Genomic DNA, 21,259 nt, shown 5'->3' with positions numbered 1-21,259 from the left:
CATTAGTAATAAATGAGTGTTTTCAAACGACTTCGATTATACCAAATCCGCCTTCGACGGGGCTCGAACCCTTGATCTCAATGCACTAACACGTTAACTTAAATGGTTTTGACAATTTAACCCAGCCCCCACCCATTAATAAATGAGTTGATATTTAGATTTAAGGGATGGTTACATTCATATGTGTCAAATTTAAAGTTGAGTAAAATACCAAAATTGTCCATGAGTTTAGTCATGTTTGTTTGTTTCATCCAAAATGATTTTTTTTTGTGCATTTGAGTCATTCGGTTTTACGTTTTATTGCCATTTTCGTCCTTGAGGTATGTCAGTTTATTGTAACTTTCATCCTTAGTCCATGTGTAGTCATAAAGCCCCTGAGGGGGCGTTATGCGACAACTGGCGAAACGCGTAAGAGAGTGGCTTTATATCACAAGAGGGTGTAGTGGGGTTATATATGTATGGGGCTTTATATATGTATGTATATATGTGTGTGAGGGGTAACTGTTGGATTTTTGAAAACAATCCCCCCTCACACCGCGAAGAGGATAACGAGAGCACAATTTTGAACACCCGTAGCGCCCCTTGTAATGGTGTTTGGGGGCGCTATGGGGCGCCATGTTTGATTCGGGCGGTATATCACGGACCACTACGCATGACCTTATAAATCCGACACTCATGGATGAAAATGACATGACTTCAAGCTTTTTTGATGAAATGACACGTTTGGACGAAAATTTTAAAACTAGTAAATCTCAGGGATGAAAATGATATTTACTCTAAAGTTTTATATTCTCTCACTGTTCATTTTCATGTGAAATTAATAATAAATAAAATAAAATAATAATAATAATAAAGTTTTATATTCTCTCACTGTTCATTTTCATGTGAAAATAATAATAAAATAATAATAATAATAATAATAATAATAATAATAATAATAATAATAATAATAATAATTTCTTTTTTAACCACGGTCCGATCTTTTCAGCTCTTTATTTTCATCATTTTTTTAGAGTAAATTACAAGTTTTGTCTTTTATGTTTGTACCAAATTGTAGGCGGTGTCCTTTACCTTTAAATTTGACGAGTTTTGTCCTTAACGTTTCAAAATCCTGCACGTTATGTCCTTTAACCCTAACTGAGTTAGACTTTTTTCTTTAATATGGTCATGTGACTTGCACATGAGGACATCTTTGTCATTTCACCTCCTAGGGACTATTGTGTAAAATAGCTTATATGAAGGGCCTATTGTGTAAAAAATAAAAAAATATTTAAATAAAAAAAATATGCACACACTCTCTCTCTCAACTCTTTCTCTCTCCTTTCATGGATGTGCAAAAGATTTATATACCAACACGATGGAGACTCCATGTGAATTGTTGCTGCAAGTTTTTAAAGTGATGAACAGATTCACTTTTTTAATACTAAAACAAAATAAATTATATTTTAGATATTATATAATATATACCAATCACAGTCTGTTTCTCTCTGTACACCATTATCAACATTCAACAACAAATTCATCTTCACTTCAACAAATTTCATCAACAAATCACCAAAATACATATCCAGAAAGCATCTTACACCTTCAATTCAATCCAATGGCTGACAAAATCTACCTTTCCGGTTCTAATCCCTTCAGATCTTCTGGGGTTTGTAAGGTTGCTTGGAGATCTAAATCTCACTGAGGACCTGGAGTGGTTGAACACGTTATCGATCCTGGATTCCAAGGTATCGGCATCGCTTGCAAAGTTCGACAAAAATTCACAAGAAGATTATTTACACTTCTGCTATGATGGGGGGGGGGGGGGGGGAGGTCCTTCAGGCCAAAAGCTCCAGCGGTTCAGAATCTGGCTACTTCGGTTCAGGGAGTATTTTATAAGCACACAGTTAGTAAAGACGATGAGCATAGGAAGGGGGAGGGTTGGGGACTAGAACAATATGAAGGTTTGAATTTGCTTCCACGAGGAGCGTTATGTTCATCTGCTGTAAGTGAATCCATTGTTAGCAGCTTTGATTTTGGTCTAAAAAGTGTCGTAAATCTGAAAATTTTCAAACGATAGAAGATGAAGGTTTCCCATTTTTTCTGCAATTTTGGGGATTTTGATATTGGAAGAGTTCTGGTTGCGGCTAATGCTTTTTTGTGATGCATGTTGTTCGTTTTGTTTGAAATTGGTGGTGCTAGTATGGGGGTGGATGGTGGCAGGTGGTAGCAGGTGGTGATGGGGGTGGGAGATGGCTCTAGAGAGAGAGCAGTTAGATATATATATAATATATAATAATATGTAATTAATTTTGTTTTAATTATTATAAAATAAATATGTAAAAAGACCAAGATACCCTCATGTGCAAGTCACATGATCATATTTAACAAAAAAGTCTGACTGAGTTAGGGCTAAAGGATATAACATGCAAGATTTTGAAACGTTAAGGACAAAACTCGTCAAATTTAAAGGCAAAGGACACCGCCTGTAATTTGGTACAAACATAAAGGACAAAACTTGTAATTTACTCTTTTTTTTATTATTCTGACTACCCGTGGTCCGATCTTTTCACTGGTTCCTGTGGTCTCAACCTAAATATACAAAACCAAGTTTCTTAATTTTCAAAGAAGTAACGGAACACAAATACATAATAAAAACCATTTAAAAAAACAAATAGCCACTTAGGTCCAGAGGTCACACAACATATTACTCATATTCACATTTCGCAATGAAAATTAAACAGGTCAACTCAATACACAACATGAACATGAGAAATGCATATATACATGGGTCGCGTATAGGTTACCTAATCAATCCCCCAACTGACACGGCTGTCAATTTGACGCCCCTGATTATAAGAGGGAATTAGAATTTGCTACTTAAAACCAGTTTGTTTAAAGCATGAATCAGTTGCTTTTTATCCAGCTTGATACATACTGCGAAAATGTGTAACGAACTAAGATCATTATTTTTTTTTACTGTAACGAACCGGCAAAAGCAAGTTATTGTGTGTATCCCTTCTGAAGAAAAGGTAACCGGTAATATCTGTAATTGTTTGTTAACCAGCAGGTGACATACTGGCCCGATTAACAAAGTTCAGCTTAGTTCGGGTCAAAACGGATTCTTACCAAGATACATCCACATGAGAGTAACTGGAAAACCTTTTTGCAGATCTGATGGGGAGCAACAAAATTAAGAAGAGAAAAAACTATCACCAATTTTGCTTACGTAAAACAAAACTTCAAAAAAAAAAAAAATCATGTAATTATTAATAAAAGATCAACAAGCAAATATATAAATCCATTCCACAAATGAAACCGAGGATATATGTGATTATCCAACCATATAGGCAAAACTCTAATTGTTAGAAAATCAAGCATATCTAAATAAAAACTACCATTAGAAAGAATAATAAATCACCAAAAAAAAAAAAAAAACTTTCAGACTTCTGTTGCCCACCAGTTGATTTGCAAAATCAAGCAAGTTATTGTGTGTATCCCTTCTGAAGAAAATGTAACCGGTAATATCTGTAATTGTTTGTTAACCAACAGGTGACATACTGGCATGTTATAAAATCTAATTCATGTCATATTGCTTATTACATGAGTGCAGTTGAGAATAATGTGAGATACTTGTTATCAAGGTAGAACCGTAAACCAAAATCTGGTTCTTCTAACGCTATGACCTCCCAACATCAATTTCGCCCCCAGCTAGCTAATCTCCATATCGTTAATGCAATCATCATTGATTTGTCCTCATTTGGTTCTGAGCGTTCTTGATTGTTCAAACTCATTTTGGGCGCTTCTTGTATATCCTCTAGGCGCTGAGCAAAAAAGCACCAACACCGGCTCAGCGCGCGCTTTTTAAAACCAAGCCTAGTCGTTGTCGCCGACACCGCCGCCAGTCCAACGCTGCGGTGGCCACCACTGTCGCGGTCATCACCGCCACTCCACTGCAGCCACCACCAATGAACTGTACATCTAGAGAAGTAGAGAGAGGGAAATTCTTAACTCCATTAAAGCTAAATCAGATAAAGGAACACTTACAAGAAGAAGCCTTTTGGAATTTGATCCTTTGCATATAGCTGCTAGTCGAGGTCACCATGGTTAATAACTTTAGAATAATTTCCAAGTTTCCATCTTCTGTTGATTTGTTTTATAATTATACCATCATATTTTTATCGACTCTAATTGCAGCCATAGTCAAACAAACTACTACCTGACCGTGATGCATCCCTGTGCCAAACTAGATCACACGGCAGCAACTCCACAACTGTCACCATCGAGTGTCACAGTACTACTACCATCGCTGCCATCGTCACTACCTTCAGCCGTCGCAACTAACCGTCATAAAATAAAGATAGCAGGTGAACTCATTTTGACCCGAACCAAATTAGTACATTTTTCAAATGACCTGTTTTGACCCGAACTTATTTTGAACATAACCTGTTCTGACTCAACCCTGTTTTGCACTGCTACGCGACCTGACCCGCCGGTTTTGCCAGGCTTGCCAGTCAGTAAGTGTGTTTGTGATATAGTTTTTCTTGAAGCAAACGATGTGAGCTACCATGCTTCGAAAAACATGCCTAAATATTTATTAAAGAAATTTACACCTTATAACATTATATTACAAGTAAACTGTATACATAGAGATAACATAAAGCAGAGGACTGTATTAATATTAATATTAATATGAAATATAGGGAGATCAAATTATACATGCTAATCTATAACCTTTCAACCTATAGATTTCTCGTGCATAAAAAAAAATTCAAAACTACACGAATCACCTCAAACATTTGTTGCACGTAACTGTTCCCCACGTTCTTCTTCGTCTTCTATGCCCCGCTCGTCTTTTTCATTACCCGATTCCAACAACACTTTACCTTCTTCCGAGTTATTAACACCATTAATGGCTGCACTTCTTTTATAATTCCAAACAAGCATAGAAACATAATCTTGAGGTGAAATAAGACCTTCTTCAATTAAAGTCGTACGATTTTGTTCAAACGTTTTCGGATCATCCAATCTTATATATTCAAGCAACGCCTTCTCGTGATCGGGCCTCCAGCCCACTGGAAATGGGCTGTAATCAGTCTCGGGCACCAACGACATTCGTGTATACTGAAGCCCTTCAATCGACTCCGCAAGACCCATTCGTAATAAATTATTATACTCCGGTGACTGCCCTTTTTTCTCCTTTAACGGACGTCGAAGCGTTCTATCACCGATTTTATAAACTTTCGCACGCGAACGAAGCTTATATTTGGCAGCGTAGAGTTTAGCAAGCGAACCTCGTATAATATAGGAACAAAAATTTACGATCTTTTTTCGATTATCGGCAAATCGATACCACTCGACCATTGTAGTCAAAAGCTTGTTCATTTGTGCGTTAGTATGCGCTTGTGTGGCGTGAAACATTCTGAAACACGGTTGTGGGTCCGGATCCCTATCCCCTTTTAGAAATCCCAATTTTCTAAACTGTTTAATGCATTGTTTGAGACTCGCGGTTACGGATAATAACGTACCAACACCTTTTTCGCTTATGATTTTACCACCTGTTGCGGTATATCTAAGAGTCGGATATACAACTCTTCTACATAAAACATGATCAAGAAACATTATTCCTTTTGTGATATGCTCAATCGGGAGAGACTCGTTATCGAGTTTGAGCATGTATTTCTGATCACAAAACTCGATTAATTGTTTTCTAAGAATCGCTGCATCCGCTCTCGGGCCACGAACTCCAATCAAGAAATGACCACCGAAACGTATATAATCGATTTTTCGGGTTTTATCGGGCCCGCTAGTCGGAACGAACTCAGGCCACGATGTATTCCCTTGGTCAACTTCTCCTTCTGGACTATTCCATATTACGTCACTCTTTGACGGTCGGTAAAATTCCTTAATTTTACCCTCCATCCAACGGTCTAATTCATCTAGACAAATGTTAGCCAGTAACGGGCTTAAAATCCCGCAATGCCCCCAAGTAGGAACCTTTTCAGCTTCTTCAGGTGCAAACCCGAAAAACGACTCTAACCAATACGGGTCGGGTTTCGGCTCGTCTTCCGCTAAAACCCGCTTTTTCTGATACTTCCGCTGAATTCTCTTCTTTTCCACAGGCGGGCTTGTGATTACCGGAGTCGTCAACGCAGATTTCACCAAATCAATCACCATTTTATCCCTCACATCCCTCATCAAAGCACTAATCACCAATCCAACTTTCATCCCATCCAAAACCGTACTCAAATCCCCTTTTATATACCACAAATACCCCGCGAAACTCCTCCTAATCACCCTCAACGCCGTATGCGCAGTCCTCCCAGGCCGAAACGCGTACGACTTCTCCGAAAACCGCGCTTCAAACACGGGCTCCAAAATCATAAACAAAACCTCCTGAACAATCCTATCTTGAAACGGGCTCGGCTGCGTAGTAGTCAAGATCGCCCTAATCTTCCTCTTCGACAACGACTCATACTCCGTCTTATCCTTCGGCGACTTAATAAAAAACTCCAACCGCGCACCCCACCTAAACCGGTTATCAAGAACCGCGTTTCTAAGCGCAAGTAAATCCTCAAGTGCTGATCGTTGTACCGAACTTTTCGGCATGTAAGCACCCATTTCATCAGCACAAACTTTCTGATAAGCTAAGACCCATAACTCAAATCTTCTTAAGTAATTAGTTAAATTGGTGACAGTTTGATTAGGGTTTCTAAAACTTTCTATCCATAACTCTGAACAGACTGATACACCGTCTTCTTTCATTAGGGTTGATGGGTCATTTGGGTCTGGACTGACATTATTTTTTCTGAAATTGTAGTTGTAATTGCTGTTGTTATTGAACTGGGTTGATGTGTACATGAATGCCCTAAATAAAGTGAACCCATTTGTTCGAGGGTTTGAAATGGTTGATGTGCGTGTGGGGTATAGTAATATTGAATGACAGAGATAAGTAAACCGGCGATTCATCTAACCTGGAATTGAAAAGTGCTCCAGCGATGAGGTGGGGAGAGAGAATCGAGTTACAGTCGCTGTGTCCGTGAAGAAGATGACTTGCAGAGCAACCTTCAGCCCAGCAGCTATGAATTAGGTCAGATATAAGCCCATCTTGAATTGGGCCACATTGAACTATTGGATTATTGGAGTATTGGGTAGAGGTGTAAAGAAAAACCAGTTTGGGCCCACTGAGTCACTGACCGGTACGGTACGGTACGGTTTGGTTCCAACCCAACCCGATGGTTTTGAAACAGGTTTGGGTTTTTGTGTTCAGAGTCGGTTCCAGCCCGAACTAATTTGAGCCCATCTTAAAGGAAATTAATAAATAAACTCGGTTAACGCTAAAACCGGTTTTGAACCGGATTCAAAACGGTTTGGGTGGGTTTGGGTTTTCAACCTTAGAACCGGATCTTAACCGGAACTGATTTGGGCTAACTGGTCTGAGCCCAAACTTAAAAACCGGTTCAGTTTGGACCAAACTGGTATTTGTACGCCTCTAGTATTGGGTCATTGGATCGTTTTTCTTGTTTTCTTATATTTATTTTTAGAAAAGAAAAATTATTTATTTTTACTCTTTTGAACTTGTGTTTTCCTCACTTTTCCCTTCACAATGAATCTATATTAAATATTAATTGTTTTCTTTGTTGTTTACTCTTTAAATGTGTCTCTAATAATGTGTATGTTAAACAAAATGCAATCTTCTGTCATGTCGAGTGTTGGCTACAATTTGGCTGTTTCATTATATGTCTGCTTATATTAGTTTAAACTGTTATCTTTATTTGTTGAAAAAGAAAAAGAAAGAAAGAAGAAATGGATTACATGCGGCAATTTTGACTAATTACATAAGGAGTGGATTGACATGGGTTATGTATTAGGTCTCTGGCCATGGGTGTACCTTAACATCTAGGGTGTTAACGATGATATGGCATGTTAAACGACACTGCAAGCCACTCCTTTCTTGTGTTAAGGGGTGTTAAAGGGATTATATGTTAACATGTTAACATGATGTTAAGAGATTGTCTTAATTTGTTTTCCTTTTTTACACCTAAACCATTAAAAGTTTTTACACTCAAACCATTAAAAGAATAAAGTTAAGGGGATTAAACCATTTCCTTGATGTGAGGTAAAATGAAATAGAGAAAAGTAAGTGATGTAACACCTAGTTGGTGTTAAAAAAAGTTAAAGTATACCCCAAGGCCTCAGCAGTTAAACAGGTAAACTAGAAAAAGGAACAATAGAAATGAGTAAAACACGACAAATATTTCTAAATATGCATTAACTTTTTTTTTGTTTGAAAGGAAAATTTCATGATTGTTTTATGCATTAATTCAATGATTTATATAATAGTGAAATACTTTACTTTTGTAATTTTATTTGGCCTGCTAATTAATTTATAAAAATATGACTGAAAAAGAGTATTTGTCTATTAAACGTGCTAAAATGAGGTTACAATGTACATGTATGTATTAAGATCATGGTGGGTCCTACTTTTTTATATTTTTGTTTGTCTTAGCATATATTTTTTTTAAAGGACTGTATATATACTTTCTATGAGGTTAGTGATATTTTTTCTTGTCTCTTTGTTCTTTTATCTGTTCTTAACATAGTTTACTCCACCTTGTGCTAGCAGTCGTCTACTACATTATTAGTACTTTTGGTTGGTTGTGTTTTGTTTCTCTTGATTACATTGTATGATATTTGAGATACTAGATTTTTTTTTGTTTTTTACTTAGCTACGCTAGTTGATATGGTTATGCATTGTATTTAAAATTTGAGTAAATTATGTTTTGAGTAATTATGTTTTAGTGGTTTTAACCACTTGAATCCATAATCAAAAAGTTTAACACCTTGAGTCTCTAACCGTTCATTTTATAACGTTTTGAGTCCAATTTATTAACACTTGTAATTTGATTTTGGACTCAAGTGGTTAAAACCACTAAAACACATGGACTAAAAAACGTTATAAAATGAACGGTTAGGGATTCGAAACGTTAAACTTTTTGATTTTGAACTTAAGTGATTAAAACCACTAAAATACAAGGACTCAAAAAAATAATTTACTCTTAAAATTTTGAGTTAATTGCTAAATCATCCCTGAGGTTTGGACATATTTGTCATTTTTGTCCAAAATGACTTTTTTGTACCATATTGTCCCCACATTTGTAAGTTTTTGCCATTTTCATCTAAATGCCTAACCAGGTTACTTTATGCCATCTGTTGGGGTATTTTCTGAAATTTATAAATTATAAGGGAGGTAATTTGTAATTATCTATTCTAAACATGAAAAAATGAGGGGCTAAATTGTTAAATTTATGGTGGCCAACAGTGGTGTTAGGAGGTTGGGTGTCACACCCCAACCGATGGCGGAATCATCGGGGCGCGGCACTGAGCGAAACAGATTGTTCAGAAGTCTCCACAACAACTATCATACAATTCAGTTAAATAACACGTCCCATACCGTGTCCCAAATAATAACAAGTTATCATAGAAATCAACCAAACAATATGGGAACTGTTTCGACAACTCAAATTCTTAATTATTACAGACCAAATGTAAATATTGTTTCAAGACTACTAGACGGTTAACTATAGATCTTACTGACTACAGGTGCCAGTACAAGATCTACAGATAATTATGGCCCTGGAGCAGGTACGTGGACACTGTCCTAAGGTCACAGACTCCTAGAAGCTTATTATTGCTTCGCTTCCCTAGCAAGCTAGTAGCTTAAACACCTGTCACATACGTTAAAATAAAAGTCAATACATATAATGTAAAGGTGAGTACACAAGTTTGATATAGCATATAGAGTTCGAATAGTTTACGCATAACCAAGCACGTACACAAGGGAAAACGATGCATGTAAATTATCGACATGGGACCATCGATACCAACGACTGCGGGTTGACTGTCCGAGACAGTTCGCAATACATGATTACCACCGTAATCCATGCAAGTAATTGTCCTTAGCAACCCCCGTGTGAACGGGTGCTGAGTCCAAACTATAGTACTACGTTGCTAAAGCAGGTAGATAGCACTCCACGTGTAAACATAATAAACAGCAATCATTTAGACAAGTAATACATGCGAGTAGGTTAGCGTTCAAATAGTTTGTGTTGTTTGTGAACTTGATAGATTACGTATGTAACACCCAAAAGTGCTGAAAGCAAAAAGGGATCGAGTATACTCACAGTGGTTGGTTGTGGATTGAAGGGAGCACTGAGAATAGGTTAGCCTGAATAGTTCGATAACACAACGATGAGTAACGCGGAAAAAGTGAACAATGTACTTGGATCGAGTAGGCCATTCGATCGGACAGCAGTTCGATCGAGTGGGCTGTTCGATTGGTTTGAAAGTCCGTTCGAACATCCGTTCGATCGGCCGGCTGGCTCGATCGGCTGGTTCCTTCAAGTGGATTGTTTCTTCCTTTGATGTGAAGGATGTGTTTGTGTATGATGGTTTGTACTACCTTTCAAGTTGGTCGATCGAACGGCTGTTCGATCGGTTAGCCCAACCGATCGGTTAGCATTGCATTGTTTTCAAATATGTCACTCGATCGGTTGGCATGTTCGATCGGGTGACATTCCAATGTTTTGAAAAGTCTAAGTGTTTTAAAGTATAGTATCTCATGATCCGAGCAGTAATGATTACAATCGAGTGGCTTAGTCGATCGAACAGTACCTCGTCAATACTACACTTTTGTGAGTTGGTGGGTCTAAGTGCTAGTCGATCGGTTAGCCTAACCGATCGGCTGGCATAGTCGTTCGGTTGGGCTGTTCGATCGAACAGCCTAGCCGTTCGGCCAGCTTCTCGATGCGGTTAACTTATCACCTAACACTTGGTTATTCCCGTTGTTCGTTGATGTTTAGAGATATTTTGACTACGAGTTGAACCACAAAACTGAAGTCCCTACTTAGTCTACTGACTCGAGCAGGAAATCACCCAAACTCGGTCAGGGACGGTTTAGAACCTAAGTTTAACGTTTAACCCGGAATCGGTATATCTCTCGGTAGAACCCGAATCTTGAACCATGTGTTTGTTTAGATTGATTTGTAAATCGGTTCAAGTCTCGTTTTCACCTTTTTGAGTGTAAAAGAGTTGAAAGATATATGAAAACCCATCTTTCAAATCCTTTTCCACCGTGAAATGTTAAGATCTTTGGAAGATTTTAGGTTATTTATGTGGAAATCGGTTAGATCTAGCTTATTCATGGTTGAATGAAGTCAAGAACATGAAGTTCTTGATGAACACCAAGAACACCATGATGACATCACTCAAGAACACCTAGATCTTGGTGATTTCATGGATGAAATTCAGATTTTGAAAGATAGAAAGATGGAGAATCGATTAATGAACAAAAACGTACAAGGATTAGAGTGAAATACTTACCGGTTTGAGAGAAATCTTGGATTTAGTGAGAAGAAGAGGCTGGTCGGTCAGAGCTTTTCCAAAAGTGGAAAGTTTGACAAGGACAGCCCTATTTATAGGCTTCCAAAAGAGGAAAGGGTCAGCTGATCGAACAGCATCCCTGATCGAGCAGCTGTCCGATCGAACAGCCTGTTCGATCGGCTAGCCTGTTCGATCAGGTTGCCCTGTTCGATCGGCTTGCCTGGTTTTTGAGTGTTTCGCGACGATTTTTGATATTTCGAGTTCGATGAACGATGATTTGTGAATGATAGAATTCCTAATCAAATTACTTTTAGTCTCAACTACTATATCTAACATACAAGCATCCTTACAACCATTTTCAAGTCGGTTTCGATTGAGTTTGATTCACCTTTGAGTCTTGATTGATTTGATTGATTCACCACACACTTTAACATAAAAGTAAACATGCACAAGTAACACATAAGGCACACACACACGTATAAAAGCATTAAAATCCCCACACTTGAGTTCGATGATTGATTTGATTAGCTTGATTATTGATTGACTAGCTTTATTGCGTTGTTACTTCCTATCATTCACAGTCGATCGTTGATTCACAGTTCGATTATCGGTCGATTAGTTTGATTATACAACACTTACTCCAAATAATATGAAAATCAAAATGAAACTAAAATGAAATTAATCTTTATTAATCTTTAATTCCAATAACAGTCAACACTTGACTTTGACTTTGACTTTTGGAAAACACGGGGTGTTACAGTCTCCCCTCCTTTAGGGAATTTCGTCCCGAAATTAGGCCGAGAACCGTACATCACCGTGTGATTTTATCAATTTGATGCTTCAGATCTATCTGAATAACTGCGGGTACTTGGCCTTCATGTCACTTTCGAGTTCCCAAGTGAACTCCGCGCCTCGTTTGCCTTCCCATCGTACTTTTACAATAGGAATGCGAGAGCGTCTGAGTTGCTTGGTCTGTCGGTCCATGATTTCGACAGGCTTTTCCACGAAGTGCAGCGTCTCATTGACCTGAAGATCGTCGAGTGGTATTATTGCGTCATGGTCGGCTACGCATTTTCGAAGGTTTGAAATATGGAAAGTCGGGTGGACATTGCTGAGTTCCTCCGGTAATTCGAGTTTGTAGGCAACTTTACCGATCCTTTCCAGAATCTTAAAAGGTCCAACAAATCGAGGCGCAAGTTTCCCTCTTTTGCCGAATCGGACTACTCCCTTCCAAGGTGATACCTTTAGGAGCACGTAGTCGCCAACTGCAAATTCGCGGGGCCTGCGTCGTTTATCGGCGTACATCTTTTGTCTGTCCCGGGCCTTTACCAAGTTTTCCCTTATCTGGTGGATCTTGTCAGTCGTTTCTTGCAGAATCTCGGGCCCAGTCAATTGTGAATGACCGACCTCGTGCCATACAATAGGCGAGCGACATCTCCTACCATACAAGGCTTCGAAAGGGGCCATTTCGATGCTGGAGTGATAGCTATTATTGTACGAAAATTCGACCAACGGTAGGTGTTTGCTCCAACTACCACCAAAATCGATAACACACGCACGGAGCATGTCTTCAATAGTACGAATCGTTCTTTCAGTCTGCCCGTCGGTTTGCGGGTGGAATGCGGTACTCAAATTCAGCGTCGTACCAAGAGCTGCTTGAAAAGTTTCCCACAATCTCGATGTAAACCGAGCGTCGCGATCAGAAATGATGTCTCGAGGCGTACCATGATTCTTAATGATCTCGTCGGTGTAGATTTGGGCTAGCTTGGCCACCTTGTAGTCTTCTCGTATTGGCAAAAAGTGGGCTGATTTGGTTAGACGGTCGACTATAACCCAAATACTGTCGTGACCTGATGGCGTGGTCGGAAGCTTAGTTATGAAATCCATAGCTATGCTTTCCCACTTCCATACGGGTATCGGCGGTTGTTCGAGTAAGCCTGAAGGTCTTTGGTGTTCAGCCTTGACTCTTGCACAAGTTAAACAGCTACCAACATATAGAGCAATATCCCTTTTCATCCCCGGCCACCAGTACTTGTAGCGAAGGTCCTGGTACATTTTGTCCGCACCGGGGTGAATGGAATATCGGGATTTGTGGGCTTCGTTCATGATGATCTTTCGCAAATCTGTCCTCCTCGGAACCCAGATTCGGTCCAGATAATAGAATATCCCATTGGCTTTGCTCACGAGCTGAGTTCCATCGTGATAGATTCGTTCTTTCCTCAACGTACGCTCGTTAAAGCAAGCGTGTTGTGCTTCGCGGATGAGAGCTTCGAGGTTATACTGAGCCTGGATGTTTCGAACACCTATCACGTAATTCTTTCTGCTGAGGGCGTCTGCAACTACATTCGCCTTGCCTGGGTGATAACGGATCTCACAGTCGTAATCGTTGAGAAGTTCTACCCATCGGCGTTGACGCATATTGAGTTCTCTCTGGTTAAAGATATGTTGTAGGCTCTTGTGATCGGTGAAGATCCTGCACTTTGTACCATACAGGTAGTGTCGCCAAATCTTTAAGGCAAAGACAACTGCGCCTAGCTCGAGGTCATGGGTTGTATAGTTCTTCTCATGGATTTTGAGCTGTCGAGATGCGTAAGCTATAACCTTGTCTCGTTGCATGAGAACACAGCCAAGTCCAAGGTTTGAAGCATCACAATAGACGACGAAGTCATCGCTTCCGTCCGGCAGTGTAAGAACTGGTGCATGGCACAGCATGTGTTTGAGGGTTTGGAAAGCAGTCTCTTGCGCGTTTCCCCACACAAAAGGCTTGTCTTTATGAGTAAGGGAGGTAAGCGGTACAGCAATCTTTGAGAATCCTTCGATAAATCGCCGGTAGTAACCTGCTAATCCAAGAAAAGAGCGAACTTCTGACGGATTCTTTGGCGTAACCCATCCCTTGACTGCCTCAATCTTTGCAGGATCAACGTGTATACCCCGACTATTCACAATATGACCCAGAAATTGAACCTCCTCCAACCAGAACTCGCACTTGGAGAATTTGGCGTAGAGTTGGTTTCCCTGAAGCAACTCGAGAACCAATCGCAAATGCTGCGCATGTTCGGCCCTCGATCTGGAATAGATCAAGACATCGTCGATGAATACAATGACAAAACGGTCTAAGAACGGTTTACACACGCGATTCATCAGATCCATGAAGACCGCGGGTGCGTTGGTCAAACCAAAAGGCATGACAACAAATTCGTAGTGGCCGTATCGGGTTCGAAAAGCGGTTTTGGGTATGTCTTCCTCTTGAATCCGCAACTGATGGTAGCCTGAACGTAGATCAATCTTGGAGAAACACTGAGCACCTTGTAATTGGTCAAACAGGTCATCGATTCTTGGCAAGGGGTATCGGTTCTTGATGGTCAGCTTGTTCAATTCCCGGTAATCGATGCACATTCGGAACGACCCGTCCTTCTTTTTGACGAAAAGGACTGGTGCGCCCCATGGAGAAGTGCTCGGGCGAATGAAGCCTTTTTCAAGTAACTCTTGGAGTTGGTTTGAGAGTTCTCGCATCTCAGATGGAGCGAGTCGATACGGAGCTTTGGCCACTGGGTTGGCTCCTGGAATAAGGTCGATTCGAAAGTCGATATCACGACTAGGAGGTAATCCAGGAAGATCATCAGGGAACACCTGAGGAAATTCTCGGACAACGGGGACATCCTTGACTTCAACTTTCTTTTTCTTGTCCGTCTCTGCGACAACAATGTTGGCCAAGAAGGCTCGATATTCCTTGCGGAGATATTTGCGAGCTTGAAGACAGGACATGAGCTTGAGATCTTTTGCAGTAGTTTCACCATAAACACATAGAATATCACCACTAGCTAGCACAAAACGAATCATCTTATCAGCACACACAACTTCAGCATGGTTTTCACGAAGAAAGTCCATGCCTACTATGACATCGAAACTTCCGAGTTGCATTGGAATGAGATTAATCGGGAACACATGATTGTTGAGCTTGAGGGTACAATCACGGAGCACAGAATTAACAGCAATGGTTCTTCCGGTAGCGACTTCTACTTCGAAGGACGACGAAAGGTAAGAGCGCTTACGTCTAAGAAGCTTTTCAAATTCAAATGACACAAAGCAGTTATCGGCTCCAGTATCAAACAAACATGATGCATATATACCATTCACAAGGAACGTACCATTGACCACGTTGTTGTCAGCTTGAGCCTGACGTGCATTGATGTTGAAGGTTCTGGCGTGAGCGGCTTGTTGTTGAGGCTGTTGTTGTTGTTGCTGGGGTTGTTGAGCTTCTTGTTTCACCACCCTGTTCGGGCACCGGTTTGCGAAGTGGTTAGGGTCACCACATGCAAAGCAGGTCCGAACATTGTTTGCCGGGGCCTGTGCAGCTTGAGGAGCTTGAGGAGCAGGGAGTAGAGCTTGGTTGGCATTGACTTGGGCTTGAGCTTGACGGGGACCATAGCGGCAACTCGCAGTGAAATGCCCGTAAACGTTGCAGTGGGCACAGAATCGGCAGGCCACACCCACCGGGTGATGATAGGAACATGTAGCACAGAGTGGGTGGGGGCCGGTGTACGCACGCTTCGCTGGCGGCGCATTGATCACTGGCGCTGATCGCTGTGGCTGTTGCTGCTGGGCTGGTACAGACTGTAGTGGAGTAGCAGTGGTTGCGGCAGCGCAACTTTTGTTCTTCTTTCTCCTTTTTGAAGACTTGGAGGCTTGAGCAGTAGGGTTGTCGGTTGATGCGGTAGTAACTTGATGCAACGACTTGGATGGCTTATCCCAGACACCAGCCTTAACTCGCTTGTCATTAATCTCGGCAGCGAGTAGGTAGGTTTCCTCGATCGTTGCGGGTTTGGCGGCGTGAACAAAATCTGCGACACAATCCGGAAGAGCACGGATGTATTTCTTGATGGTCATGTCAGAAGTCTTGACCTGGTCGGGACATATGATACTCAATTGCTTGAAACGAGCAGTGAGACCAGCATTGTCTCCCTCCTTTTGCTTGATACACCAGAACTCATCCTCCAACTTTTGGCGTTCGTGGGGAGGACAGAACTCGTCCATCATGATCGCTTTCAATTCCTTCCACGTCAGCTCGTATGCAGCGTCGTTCCCGCGCTTGTTCCTTTCTGCAGTCCACCAGTCCAAAGCTCGCGACTGGAAGACACCGGTAGCATTGAGAGTACGGAGGTGATCTGGGCATCCGCTTTGACGAAGGGTGACTTCTACCGAGTCAAACCAATGAAACAGAGCCGTAGGGCCATCTTCACCGGTAAACTCTTTTGGCCCACATGCCTTGAATTGTTTGAAGCTAAAAGTAGCTTTGTTGGAGTCTTTGGGCGTGAGGGTTCGGGATTCCTCAGATGACTTGCTTGCGTTCTCGAACACATCACTGACGGCTTTTGCCACAGTCTTAGAGATGATAGCAGCCAGACGTCGATCTCTTTTCTCCTGGCGGGTAAGACGCGAGTGTGATCTAGGTTGTCCAGATGACGACATGGTCTGCAATAGACATCGTCACAGGCTCAACACAACGAATTCGAGTCTCACACGTTCTTAGATCTCTAAAACTTAGAATCACGTCGCATCTCTCGTCACGTAACACATATAATCACATAAGCACATAATCATAGAGGCATATAAGCACAGAAGCAACTAGGGCACATAAGCAATTAAGCAAATAGAGCACTTAATTTCCTAAACACGTACGCATTTTTATTACAGAGGCGGTCAGAAAACAGAAACCTATAACCACAAGTCGAGTGTCGTTCGTTTTGCGTATCGGATATCATCACATTGTATCGTCTAACTTAGTTGTATAGCGTAGCATAGCACACTGGTTTCGTTTAGATCACATCGACAGGGATTTGAATCGAGATAGAATAGCAACAAAGGTCACGCAGATTGATAACAAATGGAGTAATCAACGAATCTTAAAACACGTAAACAGGTAAATCACATAAAATCAACGAAGCAACACTTGAAATCGGAAAATGGATTGTCTGCGGCTACTAGACTTTGACTAACCATGGCAATTTAACTATTCACAGTTGACTTGTCGTCACTTTCGACTCTAGGGGACATGTTTCTGCCTCGATTCTTGGGCATTATGCATGCGCATTCTAGGCCATACTCGTGAGTTCAGGTCGTTGGAGTCCGTCAATTGCCTTGGCGAGATGAAATAAAGTTGGAATAACTGCCAAGGTTAGGGTTTCACCCCTAGCTTAGCAATTCCTTCCTTGTTTTAAGAAAATTTAGAGGAAAGTTTTCATCAAATTACGGGTTTCAGCCCTAATTTGGTACAATTCTCCCCCGTTTGTTGATAGAAATCACACAAAATAATTGGCAAAATTTGTAATTTAGGCAGGAATTTGCGGGTTTCACTCCTAACCCCGTCCAAATTACGAAATTTGGCTCGGAGTTCGGATGTAATGATAGAATAGAAGGAAACAACATAACATAAAATAAGCACATAAACTTGGTCTCTTGGTTCCTAACTATAGTCTAGGTCTCTAAGACAGCGATCCGGACTAGATCGTGTCTAACCTAATTCCCTATAGTTATGGCTCTGATACCAATCTGTCACACCCCAACCGATGGCGGAATCATCGGGGCGCGGCACTGAGCGAAACAGATTGTTCAGAAGTCTCCACAACAACTATCATACAATTCAGTTAAATAACACGTCCCATACCGTGTCCCAAATAATAACAAGTTATCATAGAAATCAACCAAACAATATGGGAACTGTTTCGACAACTCAAATTCTTAATTATTACAGACCAAATGTAAATATTGTTTCAAGACTACTAGACGGTTAACTATAGATCTTACTGACTACAGGTGCCAGTACAAGATCTACAGATAATTATGGCCCTGGAGCAGGTACGTGGACACTGTCCTAAGGTCACAGACTCCTAGAAGCTTATTATTGCTTCGCTTCCCTAGCAAGCTAGTAGCTTAAACACCTGTCACATACGTTAAAATAAAAGTCAATACATATAATGTAAAGGTGAGTACACAAGTTTGATATAGCATATAGAGTTCGAATAGTTTACGCATAACCAAGCACGTACACAAGGGAAAACGATGCATGTAAATTATCGACATGGGACCATCGATACCAACGACTGCGGGTTGACTGTCCGAGACAGTTCGCAATACATGATTACCACCGTAATCCATGCAAGTAATTGTCCTTAGCAACCCCCGTGTGAACGGGTGCTGAGTCCAAACTATAGTACTACGTTGCTAAAGCAGGTAGATAGCACTCCACGTGTAAACATAATAAACAGCAATCATTTAGACAAGTAATACATGCGAGTAGGTTAGCGTTCAAATAGTTTGTGTTGTTTGTGAACTTGATAGATTACGTATGTAACACCCAAAAGTGCTGAAAGCAAAAAGGGATCGAGTATACTCACAGTGGTTGGTTGTGGATTGAAGGGAGCACTGGGAATAGGTTAGCCTGAATAGTTCGATAACACAACGATGAGTAACGCGGAAAAAGTGAACAATGTACTTGGATCGAGTAGGCCATTCGATCGGACAGCAGTTCGATCGAGTGGGCTGTTCGATTGGTTTGAAAGTCCGTTCGAACATCCGTTCGATCGGCCGGCTGGCTCGATCGGCTGGTTCCTTCAAGTGGATTGTTTCTTCCTTTGATGTGAAGGATGTGTTTGTGTATGATGGTTTGTACTACCTTTCAAGTTGGTCGATCGAACGGCTGTTCGATCGGTTAGCCCAACCGATCGGTTAGCATTGCATTGTTTTCAAATATGTCACTCGATCGGTTGGCATGTTCGATCGGGTGACATTCCAATGTTTTGAAAAGTCTAAGTGTTTTAAAGTATAGTATCTCATGATCCGAGCAGTAATGATTACAATCGAGTGGCTTAGTCGATCGAACAGTACCTCGTCAATACTACACTTTTGTGAGTTGGTGGGTCTAAGTGCTAGTCGATCGGTTAGCCTAACCGATCGGCTGGCATAGTCGTTCGGTTGGGCTGTTCGATCGAACAGCCTAGCCGTTCGGCCAGCTTCTCGATGCGGTTAACTTATCACCTAACACTTGGTTATTCCCGTTGTTCGTTGATGTTTAGAGATATTTTGACTACGAGTTGAACCACAAAACTGAAGTCCCTACTTAGTCTACTGACTCGAGCAGGAAATCACCCAAACTCGGTCAGGGACGGTTTAGAACCTAAGTTTAACGTTTAACCCGGAATCGGTATATCTCTCGGTAGAACCCGAATCTTGAACCATGTGTTTGTTTAGATTGATTTGTAAATCGGTTCAAGTCTCGTTTTCACCTTTTTGAGTGTAAAAGAGTTGAAAGATATATGAAAACCCATCTTTCAAATCCTTTTCCACCGTGAAATGTTAAGATCTTTGGAAGATTTTAGGTTATTTATGTGGAAATCGGTTAGATCTAGCTTATTCATGGTTGAATGAAGTCAAGAACATGAAGTTCTTGATGAACACCAAGAACACCATGATGACATCACTCAAGAACACCTAGATCTTGGTGATTTCATGGATGAAATTCAGATTTTGAAAGATAGAAAGATGGAGAATCGATTAATGAACAAAAACGTACAAGGATTAGAGTGAAATACTTACCGGTTTGAGAGAAATCTTGGATTTAGTGAGAAGAAGAGGCTGGTCGGTCAGAGCTTTTCCAAAAGTGGAAAGTTTGACAAGGACAGCCCTATTTATAGGCTTCCAAAAGAGGAAAGGGTCAGCTGATCGAACAGCATCCCTGATCGAGCAGCTGTCCGATCGAACAGCCTGTTCGATCGGCTAGCCTGTTCGATCAGGTTGCCCTGTTCGATCGGCTTGCCTGGTTTTTGAGTGTTTCGCGACGATTTTTGATATTTCGAGTTCGATGAACGATGATTTGTGAATGATAGAATTCCTAATCAAATTACTTTTAGTCTCAACTACTATATCTAACATACAAGCATCCTTACAACCATTTTCAAGTCGGTTTCGATTGAGTTTGATTCACCTTTGAGTCTTGATTGATTTGATTGATTCACCCACACTTTAACATAAAAGTAAACATGCACAAGTAACACATAAGGCACACACACACGTATAAAAGCATTAAAATCCCCACACTTGAGTTCGATGATTGATTTGATTAGCTTGATTATTGATTGACTAGCTTTATTGCGTTGTTACTTCCTATCATTCACAGTCGATCGTTGATTCACAGTTCGATTATCGGTCGATTAGTTTGATTATACAACACTTACTCCAAATAATATGAAAATCAAAATGAAACTAAAATGAAATTAATCTTTATTAATCTTTAATTCCAATAACAGTCAACACTTGACTTTGACTTTGACTTTTGGAAAACACGGGGTGTTACATTGGGCATCTCTGTTTTTTGTTGGGTGTTTGCAGGTTGCAAAGACAAAGAAAGAGGAAGAGAGAAAGCCGAAAGGGGAGGGGGTGGGGGTGGGGTAGGGGTTGAAAAAAGATGCAGCCTACTTTTGTTTTTGAGTTAATTGCCAAAAATCGCCCCCTGAGGTTTGGGCACATTTGCCATTTTCGTTCAAAATGACACTTTTGTACCATTTTGCCCCCCACGTTTGTAACTTTTTGCCATTTTCATCCAAAACCACTAACTTAGTTTATTTTTTCTGTTAAGTTAAAGGATATTGGATGAAATGGCAATATAAACCACAGAGATGAAAATGACAAATGTGCTCAAACTCTTTTTAATTTCTTTTATTTAGTTAATTTTGTCACATATATAATAAAAAAGAATATATATGCAATTTTTATACGAAAAAATAATAGTTTTGTTCACATATTTTTTTATAAATTTTCATCCATCCAACTAATTAAGTTAATTTTTTTCTATTAAGGCGAAAGATGTTTAAAAAAATTTATAAATTAATTTTCTCTATTA

At 40.4% G+C, this 21,259-nt stretch overlaps 1 protein-coding gene across 1 annotated transcript; it reads right to left on the bottom strand.

The window, feature by feature from the left end:
• Window positions 1-4,579: 4,579 nt before the first annotated feature.
• On the bottom strand, window positions 4,580-7,086 carry LOC110916806 (nuclear intron maturase 2, mitochondrial). Its single transcript, XM_022161463.2, has one exon. It carries the CDS (start codon window positions 6,949-6,951, stop codon window positions 4,774-4,776), a length of 2,178 nt encoding a protein of 725 aa, XP_022017155.1. The 5' UTR covers window positions 6,952-7,086; the 3' UTR covers window positions 4,580-4,773.
• Window positions 7,087-21,259: the final 14,173 nt, after the last annotated feature.

Source organism: Helianthus annuus, chromosome 16 (assembly GCF_002127325.2).
Source record: "Helianthus annuus cultivar XRQ/B chromosome 16, HanXRQr2.0-SUNRISE, whole genome shotgun sequence".
Taxonomy (NCBI): Eukaryota; Viridiplantae; Streptophyta; class Magnoliopsida; order Asterales; family Asteraceae; genus Helianthus; species Helianthus annuus.
The sequence above is the reverse complement of the archived record's forward strand: the minus strand, read 5'-3'. Positions and strand labels throughout refer to the sequence as shown.